General features: G+C 34.7%; 2 protein-coding genes across 4 annotated transcripts in view; one reads left to right on the top strand and one right to left on the bottom strand.

The window, feature by feature from the left end:
- LOC141827053 (structural maintenance of chromosomes protein 3) overlaps positions 1-5,718 on the bottom strand; it is a 35,505-nt gene extending 29,787 nt beyond the window's left edge. Inside the window, exons 1-9 of the mRNA XM_074714334.1 lie at positions 5,645-5,718; positions 5,428-5,482; positions 5,222-5,297; positions 2,455-2,493; positions 2,267-2,334; positions 2,101-2,172; positions 1,318-1,397; positions 991-1,069; positions 795-912 (exon numbers count right to left, since the gene is read on the bottom strand). Coding sequence (XP_074570435.1) covers positions 795-912; positions 991-1,069; positions 1,318-1,397; positions 2,101-2,172; positions 2,267-2,334; positions 2,455-2,493; positions 5,222-5,297; positions 5,428-5,442 — 547 coding nt within the window. The 5' untranslated portion in view covers positions 5,443-5,482; positions 5,645-5,718. The remainder of the gene's footprint in view (positions 1-794; positions 913-990; positions 1,070-1,317; positions 1,398-2,100; positions 2,173-2,266; positions 2,335-2,454; positions 2,494-5,221; positions 5,298-5,427; positions 5,483-5,644) is intronic.
- Positions 5,719-10,492: 4,774 nt separating this feature from the next.
- Positions 10,493-19,437, top strand: LOC141826306 (phosphatidylinositol/phosphatidylcholine transfer protein SFH8-like). 3 transcript variants are annotated; one of them, XM_074713548.1, is made up of 15 exons: positions 10,493-10,646; positions 10,728-10,835; positions 11,916-12,210; positions 12,774-12,873; positions 13,711-13,977; positions 14,088-14,165; positions 14,261-14,362; positions 14,452-14,501; positions 14,578-14,677; positions 14,763-14,861; positions 14,938-15,054; positions 17,575-17,707; positions 18,296-18,699; positions 18,996-19,070; positions 19,181-19,437. In XM_074713548.1, exons 2-15 carry the CDS (start codon positions 10,802-10,804, stop codon positions 19,199-19,201), a joined length of 1,875 nt encoding a protein of 624 aa, XP_074569649.1. In that variant the 5' UTR covers positions 10,493-10,646; positions 10,728-10,801; the 3' UTR covers positions 19,202-19,437. The 3 variants fall into 3 exon arrangements, with proteins under 3 accessions (XP_074569649.1, XP_074569648.1, XP_074569650.1); XM_074713547.1 differs by having other exon boundaries at positions 10,717-10,835; XM_074713549.1 differs by lacking the exon at positions 11,916-12,210.
- Positions 19,438-24,236: the final 4,799 nt, after the last annotated feature.

Below are 24,236 nucleotides of genomic sequence, written 5' to 3'. Positions count from 1 at the left end.
ATATTAGTTTTTATTGGCCAAAAGTTAAGGATGTCATTTGTAAATGACTTGTTTAGTGGGGTTAAACATTAATATTTTTATGGGGAATAAATATTTAAGGAGCAGTTTATTACTTTATTTATTTTGATGGACTATCTTTATGGAGTCAATTAACCTCACCAACTAATAATATTCAATATAACATAATGTATAATTAGTATAATTAATATAATTGTATTTTATAAAATAAAATTTCAATATAGATACAATCAGATTTTATATATTTCAATTTTAAATATGATAATATATTTTTTCTAAAATACTAAGAACCTAATAACATTTTTATCCTATAATTATATTTATAATATATATTAATATAATCTGTTATTATATTATCATATCATGTTATATTACAATATAATATTATGACAATATTATGGTATGATATGGTATGTCATAAAATGAAGGGGAACCTTGGCGCAATAATAAAGTTGTTGTCATATGACCTGGTAGTCACGGTTCGAATTGCAGAAACAATCTTTTACAATGCAATGTGAGGTTGCGTACATTAGACTCAATGTGATTCGACTCTTCGCAAGAACTTTGTGTACCGGATTGTCCTTTCTTATGGTACGTCATAATGTTACATTATGACACTATTGTATTAATATTAAACTAAAATACAATCTTATTTTAATACAATAGAGTTCTGCTATATTAATAAGAAAATTATTTTCAATTTTCATATTCTCCATTTAACAAAATAAAAGGCAAAAAAATCATGAACCAAGAAAGCCCTAGGTATCTGAACTCACCAGTTTCTTGCATAATCTTCAAGCTCTCACGTCTTCTCTCCTCGTACACACGAGTCCCACCAATCTCCTTTAGTAGATCAAGGCGTTCTGAATCCTTCATTAATGTAAGTGAAGCAATCTGAAACATAAGATAAAGGTCAGTTCTTATATGATTTAGTGAAGAACAAAAAATTCATCAATTTTTTTACTTGTTTACCTTCCCTTGTTGAACTACATAGTATGGGTTTGAGCGAGAGAAACCAGCACTCTCAAGCAAATTCATTACTTCAGTCTTACTAACACAATAAAATAAGAAAAATAACTTAGCTCTATTCAGGAAAGGAGTTATATCCTCTAACCAGTAACATAAAATAGGAAAATGATACTTAGCATGAAAAATCCCAACATGAATGGAGCATGACACTCACATTGGCAGTGGGTCCCACTGGCATGCAGTGGGACCCACTGCATGCAGTTGTGAGTGTCATGCTCCATTCATGCTGGATTTTTCATGCTATATCATTTCCCCATAAAATATACTCACGTGATATGCTTCCCATCCAAAAAATACTCATCCTTTTTAAGACTAATTGTCCGTCGCAATCGCACCTCCTCTCTATCAACCTGATTTAAAAAATATATACACATGTATATACATATATAGGTAAAAGAGCTAAATCATCAGTAATGACAAGATTTGAATAATCTCACCCAATAGCTTACTAATTAATCAACCTAAGAATATGATATCTATCTTTTGATTTGGATTGGACTATGTTATAAGATGGATTCAGTCTCAATCAGTAGTGATAGTCTAAATCCAAACTGGAAGGAGATCTAAAATGACATCAAGAGTTCATATTTTTCAATAATGGCATCGTACACCAGTGTACCAGCTGGCCTTCAAAACTTGTACTAGTTCAAGCTTGGCAGTAATTTCTACAGAATGAGTTCACAAAAAATAATACACGAGCAAAAATCCACATGAATATGCCAACCAGATCAGCTCCAATTAGTCTGTTTCATCTGGTCAACACAAATGTTGGAAAATTAAGGTGAGTTCAAAAGCTTTCTGGGACAATATTTGATGTCAAAAGTTCCAATACCCTACTCCCTCTGCCTTACAAGCTAAGAGGTTTTTGGACGCCACAACTTATGAATGTATAACAGAAAGAGCAATGATAGACTGCATGAAAATGCAGCATGAAATCCCAGCATGACACACACACTGCATGGAGGTGGGACCCAGGCCTTGTGTGTGTCATATAACAGAAATTTCTCTAACAAAAAGTCTCATGTTCATATGAATAATCAATAGTAAACTTACAGGGATGCGGTTGTCAGAATTGTCAAAAACTATCTCAACAAAAGCAGACACCACTTGATGACCAGCGCCTTCCTGTTCATAACTCGCAAACGGATATAGATGTCAAAAAATCATAACCACATTCTAATAAAAATGAAAAACAAAAAAAAAAGTGAAAAATGCATACATGGAGAAGGGCATGTCTATCATCACTGCGCAAGTTCTGAAAGAGATCACTCAAGACAAATCGAATAGCTAAATGTCCCCAGTTTAATGATATAAAAAAGCAAGCAAAAGTAAGCACAATGAGTGGCAAACTTGGAAGTAGATAAAGTTCAGTTCATAAAAGAGATTTATGGAAAACAATTTTGTTACCATGAAAGAAGTTTGTCTTTCCAGAACCATTAGCACCCACTGAAAATCCACAAAAAAATGAAAATTTTCAGTTTTAGGACACATTCTTCTCAACCATCCATGTCAGCAAGTATGTACATAATGACTAGACAAATTTAATCATGCAATGCTATAAGTAAATACAAAAACAACCACATTTGATGAAGATTGAAAACATCAAATGTTAGCAAAGATTATCAGTTACATATCTTTAAAGCAGTGTCTACTTTGAGGGAAGAGCAGAAAATGGGTGTATTATTCCTAATTTTCCTAAAAAGTCTGTTTACTAGGTAAGAAAGAGGAAGCATGGACAAAAAAATTTCAAATAAAGCTTTATCATTTTGAACATCTTTTGTGTCATTCTCCATCCTTCCCCACATATTTTTAGTCAAGTTAAAGGACCCTAAGTATTATTATTATTGTTTCCATACAAATAATTAAATTAGTTATGCAACCCTTGGTTTAATAGCTGTAATAAATTTTGATATGATGAAAACCAAGTTCAACTGTCAATGAGGAAATCCAATTAGTTCTTGTTTGATACAACTTTGAATCATTTAGAACCAAATTCAGTGAGACATAGTTACCACAGTTTAACTATATTAAAATGTGGCTTAAGTTCAATTTTAGATGATGAAGCTACCCTACTGGCTCAAGACCTAGGTGTGTCAAGCCGGCAACAGAGAAGTAGGAAAGAGCAGAGGAAGAAGAGAAGTCATGAAATTATCATGGACCACTTGTATGAAGCTATCCCTGTTTTAGGACCTTGCAAAAGTATTTGTTGTCTTGCAAATCTCATGGAAAGGTTGAATTCACACAAGGTCACCTATTTCACAAGCTTTTGGTGTTGTCTTGGGCACAAGGTTATTGTTAAGGTCAAGAATTTTACAGCTATGGGTGTTGTCCCAGGATGTAAGGACAATGACATCAAGGATTTGTCAAACTTTGGTGTTGTCTCAAAGATATTTCATATGTCAGTTGGCAAGAGGAACAAGAACTTTTGTTCGTGCCAACCGGTAGGGAACAAAATTTTAATCTATGTACATCATGCTAGGCTAGAGATTTCATCTCTCAAACCTCTCCTCCCTTAAGATAGGCCTTTCCTCCTCTTCCTTCACTTTATCTTCTCCCTCAGGCTATGTTAACCAAGTGAACTACATGTGATTTGATTCCCCTTTACACTAAGGGATACGTAGACAACTTAAATGAGTTCAGGCCATTTTTTATACTTTTTCAAATTTACAAAATTTAATATTTAAAATATAAATATAATTGTGAATCAGCAGTGATCCATGACTCAAATCATAACCAAAGATTCTGAACCATGAACAGCAACAGTTAAGGTTAAGGTCGAAATTTTTTAAATTGTCGAACCGGCAGTTCCAAAGCGTCAAGTCATCAATTCCAAACCATAATCAGGTGCCTAGGTGCCTAAAATTTGTATTAAAGCCAACTAAGCATGCATTTGAACGTGTTGACAATGTGAGACTAAACCAAACATACACGAGGAAGAAGATGGTAATCAAACTAACGCAAGTCTAAGAATCCAACTCTGATCCTAAGAATGAATTTGAGGTAAACAATGCATTTTTGTATGGAGAACTAAAGAAAGAAATTTATATGGAGGTCTCACCAATGGATATGAAAATAATTTGAATGCTCATACACTATGTGAATTGAAGAAAGCCTTATGTGGACTTAAGCAATCACCATGGGTATGGTTTGGCAGATTTGCAAGAGTTATGATTGCATGGGGGGTATAAACAAAGACAAAGGAATCACACATGGACCATTGCTAGATCCAATTGATGGGTCACTGAACCATAGTTGGACATCTACCCTAATTTTCGCCTTTCTAAATTGAGTGGAGCAGAAATCAAAAAAGAAAAGTAGAGAAGAAATCAAGCCACCACTAGCCATCACCCAGGACTAGACCATGTTGGGTCAATGAACCATTGTTGGACATCTACCCTAGTTTTCACCATTCTAAATTGAGTGGAAAAGAAATTGAAAAAGAAAAATAGAGATGAAATCATTTATTTTCAGTCCTTCCCCTCTTCCCCTTCCAAGTAAACAACTTTTGGTCGCTCTTCACCCCTCTCCTTGCCTTCCCCTCTTCCTCCTCTCCTAATTTTCCTTTCTCTCCAGCCTCCTTCCCACCAAGTATAAATCATCTAAATATATTACCTTAAGTAAAACACTCTTGATATACAATAAAACCATAATACCGTCATGATTGTTGGGATACCGAGTTATATACGCCCTAGGTGTACTCTCATTAGTGATATACATGAAAGGCCTCCTTAAATATCAAGAACAGCATCAGATATGTTAAAGCTACATTGAATAGCAAGCATAACCTAGATATACTTTCTTAACATGTGAGCACTGACCAAACTGGAAGAATGTGAACCACAAAACTTGCAATGCAATGCCATTTAAGTAGCATGAAAACTAAACAATTTCAGCTCAGTGGCAATGGACTATAAATATCAGTGGAAATGTAATAACAAGTTAGGCTTTCAAGCCAAAAGAAGAACCGCAGGCAATTGAATAACAAACTACTTCAGGTGAACTTCCACGGTCACTTGGCAGTTGGTCACACCTGTTTCTTTTACTGAACCAATATATGGCAGGCAGGAGAGGTTCCAGAGTGCAGACCATCAAGCAACTTTCACAATATCACCAACTACAGCGTGATTGAGAAAGGAAAAAAATTAAAAGAACAAGTTCGACAGGAAGGAATTACCAACGCAGTTAACTCTGGGGCTGAAGGGCTCGGTAGAGACCTCCTCCTTGTAACTCTTAAAACCTTCGATGATAACCTAATCAAAAGTTTTGAAAGGCAAATTCCACAATTTAGTAGAGAAAAACAAACAGTTCAAATGTCATCGAGGAAACCTGACCCAACAACAGAATACCAACACGATTGCGGACCGAAGGGGGGAATTTTACCTGCTTTATATGCATCCTGGAAGCACGAAGGTATCAGAAATGCAACATCAGAGACCTGAGAGACCAGGAGATGAGTTAGATCAGCAAGCAGAGTAACTAGGGTTTCAGCTTACTAGAGAGCAGGTGCTAGAAGTAGAGGAGGGCATGGAGAGATGGAACAGTAGGAGGAAGCGAGAGATAGGAAGAGGAAGGAGAGTCGAAGAGGAGCACTGCTCACCGGACCAGAAACTCTCTGCTTGTAGCCGAATGGATTGAGCGATTCTCCGGCTCTTCACAGCCGAGAAGACTTGCACAAGGAAGAACTGAAACAAAAGGCGGGGAGTGGTTGGGTACATAGATCGGGTTGCGCCGAGTCGAGTCCGTGAGGAACTCTTTTGTTTGTAAAGTTGTTTATTTTCAACTTTAATTTATAAAAAATAAAATTTAATGATTATAATGGAAAATTAAAGACAACTTAAGATTAATGTTTCTGGTCATTTTTAATTAATTAGAGGTTAATGATGAATAACAAATATTAAATTTTATTTATTTAAAATAAAAATAAAAATTTACGAACCCTAAATATTTTTATATTTTGTTTTACAAATTAAGTTTATGAACATTTATTTTATAAAAATTCATTTTCTAAATTATTAAATTAGATAAATAGTGAGCAGACAACGCAAATACATTGGAGCAATCTACCCCCCCCCCCCCCCCCCCAATCTTAACTAGATTATAATTTTTATGTTTAAGCACATGGTTAAATATATTAAATGGTTTATGAGGTCTAAGAGGGATCAGGTTTACTAGATTCTTTGTATTAGTCTAAAAAGTTAACATGGCGTTGATTAAGGAAAACGTTGAAATCTCAAGTGAGTCAAAGTTTGGACACCTGTCAACGTGAAGCAAATGAGGTAGACTCTAGACAAATAAAAAAGCTTAAATTAATTAACTTTAAACAAATGTGAAAAGTTTTAGAGAAGTTAATTATAAAAGATAAGTGAATGAGAACATTCTAAAAGAGTAATTTTTAAGTATGTGTAAAAATCCTAAAAAAATATACTTTAGATCAGTGAAAAAGTCCTAAAAGAGTGAACTTAGAAATAAAAATTCAAGTGCAGTTACAATTAATTAGATAGTTGACAGTTAAAGTCCAATCAATATTCATGATCGAAATTCTAATAGGTCAGGGGTTATTAGATGTTAGACGCGTGAGTGTAAGTACTAATGGTCAAGAGTAACTAGATGTTAGACATATAAGTGAAAGCCCTAACAGATCGTGAAGAATTAGATGTTAAACATGTGATGAAAAATCCTAACAGATCTGAAAAACTAAGTATTATGTATGTAATGAAAAGTCTTAACAGATCATGGAGAACTAAATGTCTAACAATCGATGACAATTTCAGACAAATCAAAGTAGTTGGATGCTTGACAGTGATGGAAGTCCAGACAAGTCATGAAGGATTAGATGTTTGATAAGGGATGAAGACCTAACAAGTTAAGGATGATTGGATACTAAGTAAGTTTGAAAGTCATGACTAAATGCTAGATAATTGATGAAATCCTAGAGAAGAGTCTATGGGCAAGGGAAGTCTTAATACGTTGAGGTCAATTTGACACTAGATAAGGAGGAAGGCCTAATAAGTCGAGGCTGATATGCACTAAGCAAATGAGGAAGTACTAAAGATATAATATCTCTTGATATGAAGGAATTCAATATAAATAGTATTTTTAACATTGTAAATAATATTAGTTTAGTGAATAAATAATATTTTCAATGCGAACAATATTTCAAATTAACAAAATGAATAACAGATTATTCATTCAGCTCGAGTAATCAATTGATGATTTATTGGATCGAATAGTAATTAAGAAATTAACTTGGGAAGTCAACTGAAGGAATTTGGGATCGAACACAAAGAATTTCAATAAACTCCAAAAGTCAACTACTTATATTATAGATTCAACAAAGGGTTTGTAAGTCAACTCTTGAAGTTAACTTTTTAGCACACAATCAACTATATAAGCACATAAATGACTATAGACAAAATCAAAAGGTGATAAGATGTGATTCCGAAGATTAGGACTTGTCAAATACTTTGATATAAAATAAGATCAAATGCAATAGTTGACTTATGGTGATGAAGATAAAATAATGGGACGACGATGGACGAATTGAAGGTTGAGTGGTCCAACTAGTCTGAGAGTGAAGCTGAATGTTTGGGAAGTAACCTGAGTTCGAATGGGATGTCGTAGGACGAAGGATGAGTGCTCAAGAGTAGAGACCAACTGGAAGCGAAGTCGAGTGCTCAGAAGCGACCCGAATCCTAATGGGATGAAGGCTGAGTGTTCGAGAGAAACCGATTGGGAGTAAAGCTGAGTGCTAGGGAAGTGACTCGAGTCTGAGTGGGATTGCATAGGATGAAGGGCGGGTGATCGGGAGTGCAAATCCTGAGTGACCTTCCTGAGTTTGAATGAGATGTTGTTGGATGAACGTCGAGTGCTCGAGAGCACAAATCCCAATTAACCTTCCCAAATTTGAATGAGACATTGTTGGACGAACATCGAGTACTTGAGAAAAGAAGCTAACCAATCATAAATGTTCAGGAAAGAAGACTTGACAGATTAGGAAGTGAATTCAAACGTCCGGGAGTAACTTTGGATACCATCAGTTGGATACACGTTCATCCCCCCCCCCCCCCCCCCCCCCCCCCCCCCCCATTTACCCATGTAATTAGTAACAAACATCTCAATGGAAGGACATTTACAACGACATAGAAGATAGTTATAACTTTTAGTTAGTGTAACAGAAGAAATGAGACTTTGGATAAAAGGAAAAAAAGGAGGTAAGGAAAGAGGTGCACACACCCTCTTGATTCTTTATTTTCCATCTGTATCTAACTTAAGTATCGAACGAATTTTGTCGGCCACACATAAAAGTAGTATTTGGGTAAAATTGAAAATTAGAGACTCTATTTCTTAGAAATTAAAGTAATGATAGCAAGAGCCAACTGGCTTTGGCATCTTTAATTTGTTTCCTTTTATTACTATTATAATTACTTTCTGTTAGACAATCTTTACCGAATAGATTAATTCTTTATTGAATTAAATTACAAGACAAATCAACTTATCTTGTAGAGATGACTTGAACTGATAATTTCAAGCTACCAGTAGGGGCTGGTGTTTTCCCGATCACGTCAACTGAATGGTCGAGTTGGCGATTGCCGAGAGCCAAGTTGGCAAGTGCCGAGTGTCGAATGACTGACTGCCGAGAGTCGAGAGTCGAGCTGCCGAGGCCGAGACAGCGAGTGGCTGAGACGCAGAGAACTGAGACGTCGAGACGCCGAATGGCCGAAACATTGAGTGGCCGAGACACCGAGTGGCCAAGACGCCGAGTGGCCGAGACGCTGAGACGTCGAGACGCCGAGACGCCGAGACACCGAGTGGCTGAGAGGGTCGAATGGATGATGTCGAGACCTATGTTCAACGTAGTTTCCTTAAAACATATTCGTCCCCTCCAGCGATGCTCAGAGGTTACGACGGACGTTTGTTTCTCAGGATACAATGATAGAACCGCGCTACCACCAAGCATAGGCAGATCGCAGCGAACTGAGATAATACTCGAACGCTATCACAGGAGAAAGAAAGATAGGGTTGTGGTGGATTTGCTTCTCTTTTTGATTGTTCTCTTTGCTCAAGACTAGAAGTCTTATATAGAGTTTCTCATCTATACGTTGCAAGCATTCATGCAATTAAATTGCATTCATGCCTCCATACGTTCATGCATTCAATTGCATCAACGTTCATGCCATTACTAAATTTTTAAAATGTTGGTTCTCGGCAAAAAGAAAACATTTTTAAGTGGTAAAATGTTGGTTCATTCGCTTGGATAAATTTTGTTGTTTTGACCGGTCTGACATTCGACACGTGCAGGTCGCGCTGATACATAAGTTACCTTACGGTATGTAATCCAGGCCCTAGATTTGCACCCTCTATGCATCCACATGTGAGAGAGAACATCTCCCCGTGCATTTGTTCACAACATCAGTACTTGTGACACAATATAAATCAACAACTATGTCTTAAAACTTTCAATGTAGGATTATATTCTCATTCACAAAGGGGCCTCCTCTTTCCACCATCTTTTATATCTATTTAAATTTTCAACACTTTCCAAGGAAAGGAACCTATCAAATGCCATAATTAAATGGAGAAATAGATTTCAAAATTTATTCCTTGTATTTATTTGATAAAATTTGGCATACCCAACAAGTAATTAAAAAAATTGCTCCCTTTCACTTTCAAACAAGCAAATTCTATTTGCAGCAAAAATATATTTCGAATAAAATCTATTCCTTGTGAGTAGAAGTAAAAAAAGGATTTACGTCGAATTGAGTATAATTTTTTTAATAATTTAAATATTTAGATTTCATGATCAGATTAATTTGAAAGAGGATTGATTCAGTCTCATGGAAGGTGAATAATGTCCTCTTTCGAAATAAACAAGATAACTCTAAGTCAAAGCTTAATTAAATTTGTAGGCAGGATTAGACTTGCAGCTTGCCGGTGCATTAAGATCCAAACTACTGGTCCAGAACGACCTATAATTATAATATATTGCGGAAATTTCTCTTTAATTTGTTGACATTAATACTTGCGATGGCGTCTATGCAACGGCCACATTCTGTACCGCAGCCAGCCCAAGCTCCAACATAGGATTCTTCTGGACGTCAATTGTCAACAAATATATACTACAATCTTTACCACCGACCGACACACCCTAATCAACTCTGGCCCACCCCATCAGCTGCCGGAAGAACCAGCGGGTACGCTTTGAGGTGGACGTATGCATGAGCCAAAATAATAAACCCTACGCCTCGGCAACGGTGCATGGGCCCCCACCACGCGGCGTCCCCTCAACTCGCCGGGACCACCAACGCTCGGACTGCTTTCCTAGTTGCCGTTTCGGCTCGCTTCAATTTCCGAATTATTGCCCTCGAATCCTCCGCACTTTCTCTCTTTCCTTTTCTTTTATTTAACAATTAACGCGCACTTTTCTCCCTTATTACTTTCTCTTTCTCACAACCGCCCGCTCCTCGGCTCGTCTTCGATCTGTCGGCGCTCCCTCTTGTGCACCACCCTCCCATCGATCTCGCGCATAAGCCGGTCTTCCGTCGTGGAGGATTATCCACGGATTCGTGACTTGGTTCCACGTGCAGCCTGATCATTTTGAGGTACTTCGATCTGGTTTTGGTAGGGTTTCGGCGAGATCCTGACGTTTTTGGGGTTTTGAACTGAATGCAGTTTCTTTCCAGGGGAATTGGCCAATTTGGTTTTTATCAGTCGTCTTCCTCCGTGTGGTATTTTCTCTCATAACTGGTTGGTAAATATGTCAGGGCCACTGGACCGGTTCGCTAGGCCTTGTGAGTTGCTCTCCCCTTATCGGACAGATTACATGGATCGTTAGAGAATGTGTGTTTTTTTAATACTTGTTGTAGATCAATCTGATATGCCAGGTTACCTAGCAGCTTTGTTAAAAATCGAGATTACTTGATACACGCAACTAGTTGACTATGTTATCGAATTTTTAATCATAGTAATGGGGCCTGACAGCTTCGATTTCGCATTGTTTACTTTTCACCACTCTGCTGAATGCCAAGTATGCGCCACCCCAATTTTTCCTCGCATTTGCCATCAACTAGTTCGCTAATTGAAAGGATTTGAAAGGTCTAGTTAGTCTGTTATCATAAACACGAGCTTAAAAATTTCAATTAGTGGTTCAAGCCTACCAAATCAATGGATAGCTTCTTCATCAAAATGTTTGTGACGTTCAAAAATTTTATGCCACTTTGAGGGGGGAGGGGGTGTGAAATATTAAGTGTATCAATTTTCTCAGGTAATGTAAGAATCTACTTGAGGTTGCTAGTTGCATTATCTTTTACCTAAGTATTTGGTTTAGTAATTGAGTTCTTTGTCTAATTTTTAATCAGATTGGATTTAACAGTGCCTATTTTCTCACAAGTGCATGCGGAGCTTTACCCATGCCTTTATTATCTTTTACCTAAGTATTTGGTTTAGTAATTGAGTTCTTTGTCTAATTTTTATTTAGATTGGATTTAACAGTGCCTATTTTCTCTCAAGTGCATACGGAGCTTTACCCATGCCTTTGATTTTGTTTTATCTCTTATTTATTTGTTTGATAAGTTGAATAGGATATAATAATCTTTAAGTAGATTGTTTCTCAAATTTCATTGCAAGTTTTTGTGGTTATATGAAACCTTTCTAAATTCCTATGGCTGACCAACAAGTCCTCACTTCATTCCGTTCAACTTTTCTCTAGTTAAAATAAAGTAGGTGTTTCCTCATTACAATTTGTTCATTTGTTTTATGTTTGTTGATAAAAAAGTCATTTGATAAATTACATGACAATAACAACAAGAAGCCATGATTCCCAACTATTGGTGTCCACTACATGGATCTTATACTTCACTAATTTCTCATAGGTTTTGAGGGTTTTTCAAGTCATGATGAGCGAAAGGAGCGCAAATCAGATATTGAAAATTCAGAAGATGAAAGAAGGACAAGAATTGGGTCACTGAAGAAAAAAGCTTTGGATGCATCTAGTAGATTTAAGCATTCTTTGAAGAAAAGGAATAGGAGGAAGAGCGACAGAAGAGTTGTTTCTATTGAGGATATTAGAAATATTGAGGAGCTAGAGGCTGTTGATGCTTTTCGCCAATCATTAATTTTAGATGAATTGTTGCCAGCTAAGCATGATGACTATCATATGATGTTGAGGTAAATTAGCAGGCTTTAGTAATTATGTTGACATTACATAACTTTAGTGTTCTTCTGCCATCATTCAGTAGTGTTCCTTTTGTGTGCTGCTTAATCCCATTGCGCCTTAGTTTTTAACTGGACTCATAATGATACTATATCAAAAAATTTGCTATCAGAATTGTTTATCTCATTCTTTTGCATTTTTCGCTTGAAGTATTTGATTAAGGTGTACTTATTTCTTTCTGTAAAGCTGTCTTTTCCATTGTATTTCTAAAATTTTGCTTGTTTGTGCTGAACACTCTAAGTTGAGACACAATTGTGCTTTGATGTTTGACTTGCATGTTTTCCTTTTCTCATATTAGCTATTCGATTTCTGATTTATGTGTTTGAATTTCATTATTTCTCCTACCAGCATAGTGAAACTGACATTTTTTTTTATTGATTTACTATTTTAAAATTCCTATTCTAGCTTCTCCAAACATCATATCCTACAATCTTTGTTTCCATCTGAAATAATTTTCTTTTCTTTGCTATGTAGCTAACCTTCTTGCCTAATATTTCAAAGCCTTCTTAATGCTTAGATTTCTTAAAGCAAGGAAATTTGATATAGAGAAAGCAAAGCACATGTGGGCTGAAATGCTTCAGTGGAGAAAGGAGTTTTGTGCAGACACAGTTATAGAGGTAGGATTTGTTCAGTGTTTTAGTGTCTTTAATTGTTTTTTGAGAGTTGGCATGTGGTTTTCATGTTTTATCAAGTATAATTTTGAGAAATTTATCTTACCTTTATGTATTCTTGGTACGGTTATGACTAATAAATAAGACTTTCACTTGAAATACCTAGCAAAAATTACTATATACGCATGGCAAAGTGCCATATGTTTAAGATCATCCACAGTTGTATCAAGAGTGAGATTATATACATGCCAAAAATGCATTTACTCCTTGTTTCAACAATAGCAAAGCATTTGCAGTCACATAAATATCAACAAGCACAAATTTCATCATCAGTTCAGCAAAAATGTAACATAAGAACTTGTATAAAAGTGTCCCTAATCGGATATGAACACCGAACTGGTTGTTTTGGATTGCATGTGTAACTATGTGAGATTTGTTGTTGCTTTTGATAACTTGATTTGTCTTGCTCTTGTACTGACAGCATATGAAACCAAGATCCTCATAAAGAAATTCAAAATATTGAAAATTGGACGAACTGTATGGTATTCAAAATCAAGATCCCTGTATATCAAAAACATGGACGAACTAAACGGTATTCACAATCTTGTCAGCAGCTTGTTGAACTGCAAGTTATTATGCTTGTGACCTAATTATTTACATGAAGAATTGCTTTATATTTATATTTTCCTTAAGTATGGTACTATATTTATAATTAGATCCATGGGATGTTTTCTGAACTGTAAATTGCAGACCCTACTTGCCAAACAAAAGGGGCTTGTCATCTTTTGTTATTTCAATTGCATTTATTTTCACTGTAACTCTGAGTTTTTTTTTTTTTTTCAGGACTTTGAATATTATGAACTAAATGAAGTTCTGAAGTATTATCCACATGGTTACCATGGGGTGGACAAGGAGGGAAGACCTGTTTATATTGAAAGGCTTGGGAAAGTTGATCCTAACAAACTAATGCAGGTGACCACAATGGAGCGATATGTCAGGTATCATGTGAAGGAGTTTGAGAAGAGCTTTGCAATTAAATTCCCAGCTTGTTCACTTGCTGCAAAGAGACATATTGATTCAAGTACTACTATTCTTGATGTTCAAGGAGTGGTATGCTATCAGAGACTCCATATCATGCCGAACTTATCAATTTACATGCCATGGAACATTTGATGAAATATTGCATTGCTTATTTTTACTGTGGCACACCTGGTTTGTAGGGATTGAAGAACTTCAGCAAAACTGCTAGAGAATTAATTCAGAGATTACAGAAAATTGACAATGATAATTACCCTGAGGTGTTCTGAAGAATCTTTTTTCAGTTGGGGGTTTTCACATTTGTTTAACAATATAGATTTTGATTAGAGATATGCTTGTGTGAAAATGTTTGTAGACCCTGCATCGTATGTTTATTGTCAATGCTGGCCCAGGATTTAGGCTACTGTGGAATACCGTGAAATCCTTTCTTGATCCAAGAACTTCTACAAAAATTCATGTAAGTTTCTCATTCTATTCTGATAGAGTATCACTTTAATCAGAAATGGGAAGATGCATATTTATGATTATTTTTCAAAATTTCACCAGGTTCTTGGAACAAAGTACCAGAATAAGCTCCTAGAGATAATTGAGCCCAGGTGTGTGCTTTCACATTGTCTTGCAGCAATTTGAAAATTAAGAAAGTTTTCACTTATCTTTGATTTCTATTTCCAGTGAGCTTCCAGAGTTCCTTGGTGGTTCTTGCAATTGTTTAGAGCAAGGAGGATGCTTAAAAGCTGAGAAAGGTCCTTGGAAGGAGCCCAATATACTGAAGGTTTCTGGCCTTCACAATTTCTTTTAAACCTTTTCCATTTTCTTCTTCATGTATTGTTTGCCAACTGGTTTTTGTTTGCATTCAGATGGTCCTTAGTGGTGAAGCACAATGTGTCAGGCAAATTGTAACTGTTTCCAATGGTGTGGGAAAGATCATTGCCTATGCAAAGCCACCCTACCCAACAGTGAGTTGTATTTCAATTTTTTCCTTGCTGAAATCTAATTTATTATGCATTGAAGTTTTTTTTTTTGTGGCAATAGATAAAAGGTAGTGATACATCGACTGCTGAATCTGGTTCAGAAGCTGAAGACATCACTTCTCCAAAAGCACCAAGGAATTATCTGTCAAATCCTCGCTTGACCCCAGTACATGAAGAGGTATTCAATAGAATCTTTATTGTTTGTTGGTTTTCATTTCCTGCTGCTCGAATACAGTGCCCCAGGATTTTCTAAATGATTTTGGTGTTGAATTTATGACATGGCTTACATTCCTTCATATTTCTATTGTGGCGTAGACATTAGTTACTTATATATTAGACAGCAATAATTTCTTCTGTGTACCATCTTCATTTGTGATGATTGGACCTTTTTCTTCTCTTAGCTTTAACTTAGAATGACAATTTTCTTTTGTGGGCATGAAATTTCTATAAGCAAGAGTTTTAGATATTTTGATTCTATTGTTCAAGGAGATGTTGATTAGATATCATAAAGGGATAAAGAGTGGATGTGTGAAATGGAGAGTATCTTATAAATATCTTGTGTTATCCATCTTTAGCAAAATTGGTCAATCCCGATATGAATTGGTCGACTTGGATTCGGACCAACAATAGTTGATCTGATCCCAATTGATTTCTGAGACACTGAAATTCTCTCAAAAAATTAAAAACTAATAATGGAATAGAAGAGATTTTGGGCAAATTGATAGAAACATACAAAATAAAGGAATCACCAATTCTGCTGCTTTGAGAAGAGAAGCGATAAAATTGCCACTCTCTGCAAGCTTCAACTTCTAGAATCAGACACTCAAGGAATAGGAGATCATGAGCCCTCTTTCAACAGACAAGGAGTTTTATTAATTCAAATCGAATAAAATTAGATTGAATTTATTTGAACTAGATTTATCTTAACTAATTTAATCTAACTTATTTATTAAAAATAAATGATTTAAATTAATTAAAATCAGATTCATCCTAATTTATTTTTTAATTTAATTTAATTATTAAAAATCAGATTTAATTATTTAATTCAATTAAATCAAATTTATTTAAACTAATTTATTTAATGTAATATTTAATTTAATTCATTTATTTAAAATCAGATTCAAAGAAATCAGATTTAAAATTTGTAAAATAATATTAAATTAATATAATTAGATTAACTTTAACTTAAATCACGCTTCGGTAGATCAGATTTAACAAGTTTTAATTTAATTAAATCTAAATTAATCTTAATTTTTTTATTAACAATTTAATCTAATTTAATTATGTATGTTCAGATTTAATTAAATCCAACTAAGTTAAAATCTATAATCGTTTTGATTTAAATTAAAAATCAAATTTAATTATATCAAATATAGTTTAAATTAAAATTATATTTAATTAAAATCAGATTAATTTAATTATGATCATATTACTTTAATTAAATTCATATTTAATAGATTTAATTTTTTTAAAGTTGGATTTAACTAAATGCTGATTAATTCAGATTTAATTTACTTAAAATCAGGATTGAGAACTACTTAATATTTCAAGCAAAAATTTACTCCTATACTCTCAATATTAGTATCCATATTTAATAAAATAAAATATGTATTTTTCTTGGGTTCTTTGAATATATATTTTTTTTTATTCATCAAACAAGTTATTTTGTTCTTTTCATATTCTTTTCTTTGTTTAAAATTTTCTCACCAATTCCGATTCCATTGGCCCCACAGATCTGATACAGGTGGAACCTATGTATTTAGAATATCTTATACTGATCCCGATATTGATAGCCATAGTGTAACTTAACTCAGTTTACTTTGTCGATCAAAATACCGAGCTATGGGTAAGTACCACATATAATTTAATGTAATAGAGATTTGAATGCTAATATGGATGTGGAGTTCCTAGGAATATTAATATCTGAAAGTTTTAGCTGTTGCAGCAACAAATGATAAAAAGAGAGAAATAGGTTGAGGTTCCTTTGGACATTTTCAAAGGCAACTAATAGTTTCTATTGTTGGAAGAGTTAAATTGATTAGAGTGGAAAATTGAAGTAGTATAGAAAAACAAAAAAATAAAAATAAAAAATTGATTCGATTGAATTAAATACTAATACTGATATTATCTTATAGAGCTCAATGGAGAGGTAAGTTTCATGTAGCTGATTTAGTAGTTGGGATAATTGTAACTTCCATATTTCTAAAAAAAAAACTATTACCTTTGTGCTTGAGGCTTTGTAGTAGGAAACAAAAGGATATGCAGTTTCCATTTGTTAGTGTAATCAAGTACAGGATGATCATGCTATCTTCTGGTTTTTGCTGCATCTTTTTGATGTTTGTATGCTTGGTATAGCATAAAAGATTCAAGTCTTGGATCATTCATGCTAGTGACAGGTTCAACGGAATTCTTCCCCAGTTCCATTTTATATTTAATTGAAAACCTAATTATGGAATTACAATTGCTTTTCAATATGTCAAGTATACAATGTATGTGTGTATTCCTTTATTGATTTTGTGTTATTTTGTGCTGCAAAATTATGTTTTTTGAAGATATAGAAAAGACTCTCTGGAGGAAAATTGGTTTACCATTTTTTAATTGATAGCACCACTCTAGTTTTGCCACTTCATAACAATATCTTATGGGTATTGATAGATGTTATTCACATTGATGCCTTTCCATTTTTTTATCCTTGCAGGCCAAAATGATGAAGACAGCTAGTTTCTCTTCTGGTTTTCCAGAGTATGATGAACAGGTTCCCATAGTGGACAAGGCTGTTGATGGTGGATCCAAGAAAGAAGTTTCGAGCAGAAGGCTTTATTCGCCTAAAGGTTGATGAACCAAATATCTTTTGAATTGTTAAAATGTCCTAATTTATATTAGTTAATTTTCTTCTTCCAGCTAACACAGGGAAACTAAACTTAAATGTTTTCTTCAATTTGATTTACCTTGGTATCTTGCATTCATATAAATAGAACTAGCTTAGTATATTTCTTTTTTTCATAAATAGTTCTCCTATGGAGTGTTAACGATACATTTTTGCTAGCATCTTGTTGGAGTATGATTCAGCTTTTATGCCCAACAACATTTAGTTGATTTACTCAACAGAAGGCAAACCTACTTATTGCCAACTATTTGGTCTTACATTTATGGTTCCAATAGGTAACAAATTGTCCAATAATAAATAAATCTATCCCGATCATCAAACTCCAAGTAAAACAAATGTTGGTTTTAATCATTTTGATCATGTAATCTGGAAATTTAATATTTGTAACTTTCGGCATCTGATTAAAGCTGCACCTACAAATTGTAAATTCTGTTTAATTCAATGTCCTGGAAGAACTTATAAACTAATTCAAAGACCTATGGTCGCTTTATTTCATGACTCTATGCAATTATGTGGGTTATTCTCATTGCAGGAGAATGCTCCATCCCTGAAATCCATGAGTCCCCTGAAGGAGTTAAAGTTCAAATGACTCAATTCATCATCACTATCATCACCTTTGTCTTTACACTGATTTGTTCAGTGACCAGTTTTATGTCGAAGAGGTTCCGGAATGAAGTTTCTCAAACAGATGGGCATAATATTCTGCCCTCTGTTGACACTATCACTGAAGAAGAATTCCGTCCTCCTTCCCCTGCCCCTGCATTTACAGAGGCAGACCTTCTTTCCTGCGTTATGAGGAGGTTAGGAGAGCTAGAAGAAAAAGTGAATGTTCTTCAAGCGAAGCCATTTGAAATGCCCTCGGAGAAAGATGAGTTGCTCAATGCAGCTGTTTGTCGAGTGGATGCACTTGAGGCTGAGCTTATTGTCACTAAAAAGGTCAGTTCATTTTATTTCCTATTCATTTTATGAAGGTCAAATCCTACATATACAGCGGAACTTCATTCTCAATCAAGATCTCCTGTTTGGTGTGGACACATCAATTCCTTGTCAAGTGAAGTCCTTCTCAGTCTGTTTTATTAGTTTTTGTTCCTATGATTTCAAGGTTTTCATCTTGTATTGTCAAGTTACATATGCTCATTCCCCTTCATAGACCAGTGATTTCTTGTTATGTGTCAAATAATAACACATTGCAAATTATTCTCAATTGATCCTTTTATTTATGGCGAACATAGGCACTGCATGAGGCCCTCATGAGGCAGGATGAACTTCTTGCATACATTGACCGTCAAGAAGAGGCAAAGATGCGGGTTAGTGAATACTGATCTGGAGTTTTGTTTATGCAGCCTTTTTGTTTAGTTTAGTTTAGTTTTATTTTGCTTCTCAAGACATACCCAAATTTCTTTTGTGCATTCTGCAGAAGAAGAAATTTTGCTTTTGAGGCAAGAGAGTAATGATTGCTTTCGGTGCACAAACCCTGTTCTTGCTGCGGTTTAATGGTATTTAAACTTTTTTTAATGAACTGTTAAAAGCACACTGGCTCCTCTGACATTAGCAATTAAAAACTTTCTTTGACAATGAAGCATACGAAGTAAATATCTGTTCGGTTGGTTTACGTTAAATTTTGATCTTCTATTCAGTTTGCATTTGTGCAAGTTGTATGGTGGAACGAGATAAACAGCACCGTTCAACAATCGTAAATAAACAAATACTATATTCTTATAAGTTCAGTCTCTTTGCTGTCTACAACTCGTGAACCCAGAAATTATTCATCTCCTTGGGCACAAAAAGGCAATGTAATAAGATTTGGCGTCTGCATAGTGCTGGTGCTGAATTGTCAAAGAAAAAAAATATGCATTTTTTAAAATTTTTACCATATTATACTGTCTGATCACCAAGATATCTAGTCAATTATTTAACCAATGCATTCCAAAATTAATTAGTTAGCTCATATTGACATTTCACCCTTGCATTTGTACTAGGGCAATTCTCTAATGCAGCGTTTTGGAAACATCAAGATGGCATTAAATAGGGGAAGAAAAAATTGTGGTGAGAAAGAGGTGGAATGATCCCTCGTGTTTTCTGGTTGATGGAAATGTCAGCAAAAGTTTTGCCAAATAGTTGGGTTATTAAAATATCCTCGTGACTCTCCAACATATGACATAATGCTAGCGCCCTTTCCTTTAGAGAAATCATTCTCCCTGCAATCTTGGAAATGATGGCTCAAAGATACAATCGCTCTCGAATGCATGTTTCGAGACAAGGTTTGAATCCTCTAGTTTTAGGTTAGTTCATAGCTGTCTTATTGCATGTTTCGAAATTACGTTTGAATCCGCTAGTTTTAGGTTTAGTTCATAACTGTCTTAACGAATTTAGCACTCTCTTACTGTGCATAAATTTGATTCTCTAGTATAAATGTTCGTGACTTTCCTACAATCTTTTTCCTAGTGAGTTTTTCTTGTCTCATTCAAATTACATGAGATTTTTCTACCTAATCTTCGGAAAACATGGGTGTTATGGATAAAAGGTTGTCATTCTATTATTTCTAGAGACAGCAACCAAAAGGGACGACATTTCATAGGGATATGGCAATTCACTGCAATCGAATAACTACAATCTATAGGGAACTGACATTTTGTATGTTGTTGGGTCAATCCATCCATTCTTGTTCGAGCTACTACACTCATTCCAAACAAAAAAAAAACTTGAAGAGTTGGACAAACTTAGCAAGCAATTAGCGTTCATCTTTTTGAATACTCATGTTCCTCCTTTTTATCAAAATTAATTTATGTTAACAAACATAAATTAGGGTTCATCTTAACAAACATTGTGAACCATTAGTATCAACCATAACATCTCACTCGATATTTATGTTTCTCAATACAAAATATCAAATTCAACCTAAATTTTCAAGTTAGATGTAAAACGAGGCACTCCTATCCTTGTTATATGGCCATGCATTTCTAGTTGAAGCAAAGTATCATGTCAACCATACTGAATAGATTTTGAATGGGGCATACAATGAGATCGATCTGAGAGGTTAGGAAGGGAGGTGTAGCTACGAGGCTAGGCGAGAAAGTGTCAAGTGGGACACTAGGAGTTGTCGAATAGGAAGGCAATGTTGCCAAGCAAGCCAGGCTACTAAGTAGGAAGCATGGCTGCCAAGCTGAGAGGCAGATAATTCCCTTATAGTGATCTACAAAGTCAGTGCAGTTAGGTTGTCTTATTGAACCTAGTTTTTAAGATCTTCAGTCATCATAAGTTGAGTTTCCTTGACACTGACTTATTCCACAAGCATTAATTTCATTCCCTTCGATAAATTTGCAATTAACTCTCTATTTAACCCTTTGATTAGAGGATCTATCAAATTATCTTTTGACTTTACATAGTCAACATTGATAACATCGATTGAGAATAATTATCTAATGAAATTGTATCTATGACGTATATCTTTAGACTTACCATTATACAAATGACTCTGTGTCTATCCAATAATCGATTAGCTGTCACAATATATACAAATTGTTAGCACAAACTTTGACTATCTAAGAATATCTTTTAAGAATTGATGTAACTATCCAGTCTTTTCACTACATTTGTCAAAAACTACAAACTTATATGATTACAATCTACTATAAGATTTTTATGAAATAGTTACACCTCCAAGATAAATAAAAATCTACTAGTAAACTTTGAGTCTTTCACATCTGATATTCAATTTTCATCATTATATCCTTCAATCACAATAGAATATCTTGTATAGTGTAATTCATAATCAAGAATATATCTTAAGTATCTCAATACTCTTGTTATCCTTTTTCAATGTTCAACATCGAGATTGCTCGTATATTAGTTTGCTCACTGCATATACTAAGTCTGATCATGTATAATTCATCAAATACATCAAATTTCTAATTATTCTATAATACTCTGTTTGAGAGATACTCTCACCTTTATTTTTTAATAGATGTTACTTTATATCTATCGAAGTTCTTGCCAATGTGGAATTATTTTTATTGAATTTTTTAAAAATCTTGTTTACGTAATAGGACTGACTGAGAATAAATCTTTTGATATTTTAAAATTTTTGATTTTAAGAAATACATTAAGTAGGCTCATGTCTTTCATATTGAATCTTTAAGTTCAACATATCTTTAACAAATTTAATTATTTTATCATTGCCCTCAATGATAAATATATTGTCTACACATAAGATGACATAGTCATTTTTTGTCTCTTTAACATACACATTTAATTTTGTATCCACTTTCTTAGAGAACTGGTAAAAATTGAGATAGGGGTAATGAATAGTTGACTTCTAGCAACTTAAAATTGAAAAATGGTAAAATTTTTGAAAGCTACTAGATGCTCTATAAACATGGAAGCTTATATGCACACGAAACATTATGAATACTCACATTATTACCCTCTAAACTTTGTTGTAATAGCCTCTAGTAATTTCTCTTCTTTGTGCTTAATCTAACAAGAGGTTGTAAAAGGTTTTTCCACCTTTAGTTGTTGGCTAAGAAGGAGAAACAATAGAGGTGCTTTCAAGGAGAGATCCATCTTAAGGACTAAGACCGTGGAGTAGGGATCCTTGGGCTTTCCACATGTCAAATATTCAATCCATGTTGATCCAATTGAACTTCCACATGTCAAGTTTGCTACACATACACATTTGACATATGTATAAGATTAACAATATTTCCCTAACTTAGAGATTACCAAATATTAAAATCACATGCTATGATTACACTAACATAAATCTCAAGATAAGTGTAGAGGAAGAAGAAGAGTTTAAAGAAAGAAATTTTAGAACTTTAAATTAAATTTAGTTCATTACTCCTTGCAATGAATCATAATAATATGAGTAGAAAACTTAGTTAAAATTGATACTTTAGGAATCAAGTAGATTCCTTAAAGTTAGCCTTAGAAAAGTTTACAATTGACTCAAACATTTTGAACATAATTATTAGGAGCCAACGCGTAAACTTTAGCAAAAGTGGATTAGACTATGAAAAGGTTTATATCATCTTATTTGGTTTAGAGGCAATCCAAGGCGCTTAGTAGAAAATAGATACTGGGGGAGTTGTTGGTGAATCTTGTTAGGTCTAACCTATATTGGTCATTAAGGGGTTTTGGAGAAGTTAACCATGTTGGATTTCATTCAAAATCTATTCAGTATGGTTGACATGATACTTTGCTTCAACTAGAAATGCATGGCCATATAGCAACCAAAAGGGACGACATTTCATAGGGATATGGCAATTCACTGCAATCGAATAACTACAATCTATAGGGAACTGACATTTTGTATGTTGTTGGGTCAATCCATCCATTCTTGTTCGAGCTACTACACTCATTCCAAACAAAAAAAAACTTGAAGAGTTGGACAAACTTAGCAAGCAATTAGCGTTCATCTTTTTGAATACTCATGTTCCTCCTTTTTATCAAAACTAATTTATGTTAACAAACATAAATTAGGGTTCATCTTAACAAACATTGTGAACCATTAGTATCAACCCTAACATCTCACTCGATATTTATGTTTCTCAATACAAAATATCAAATTCAACCTAAATTTTCAAGTTAGATGTAAAACGAGGCACTCCTATCCTTGCTATATGGCCATGCATTTCTAGTAGCCTGGCTTGCTTGGCAACATTGCCTTCCTATTCGACAACTCCTAGTGTCCCACTTGACACTTTCTCGCCTAGCCTCGTAGCTACACCTCCCTTCCTAACCTCTCAGATCGATCTCATTGTATGCCCCACCCTAACATCAACTCACTCAACAACTCGGTCCACTCGAGAGCTTGACCACTCTAGTCTATCACTTGGCACTTGGCCAACTCAACCAAATAGGTAACTCAACCTTTCTTGATAGTTCGGTCTACCAGCTCGGCCATTCCAACCAGTTCGGTCTTCCCAACCAACTCAATCTCCGCTGATTACTTAGCCTACCTAATTTAGCTCGGCAACTTTGGTTTCTGACCCAACCTTCTTGACTCGAAATTCAACAGGTCAAAATCATCTTGAGGGATCAAATAAATCTAAATTTTAAATTTAATAATTTTTAATTCAGTAATTTTTCACTTATCTTCTCGGCAATCTTAAAGCGATTGTCCAACAATTACTTAATAAAAAAAATGATAAATCTCAGTTAGTCTCATTCAATCCCTGGGAGTGGTCGGTCCGATCCCACGGAAGTTTCTCACCGACCACCAGAGTAAATCGGGAAGCGCATACGGCGGTCAATCCAGATGCCCAGCATCCTTTTATTACGTTCCTCATTTGAAAGAAAATTCTTACAAATACACTTTAGCTGGGGATCAAATCGTGAGTCTCTGGATTACAACTCGGATGTTCTATCGTTACACCATTGCCCGGGGACAATAATTACTTAATAAGAACTTTGGAGCTTTACACTGAGTTGTAATTAAATATCTTAATGATCAGTCAATGATCAATCCTCAG

This window comes from Curcuma longa, chromosome 4 (assembly GCF_044706935.1).
Source record: "Curcuma longa cultivar G26 ecotype Majalengka, Jawa Barat chromosome 4, ITB_CL_G26_1.1, whole genome shotgun sequence".
Taxonomy (NCBI): Eukaryota; Viridiplantae; Streptophyta; class Magnoliopsida; order Zingiberales; family Zingiberaceae; genus Curcuma; species Curcuma longa.
This window is presented reverse-complemented; position numbering and strand designations above follow the sequence as displayed.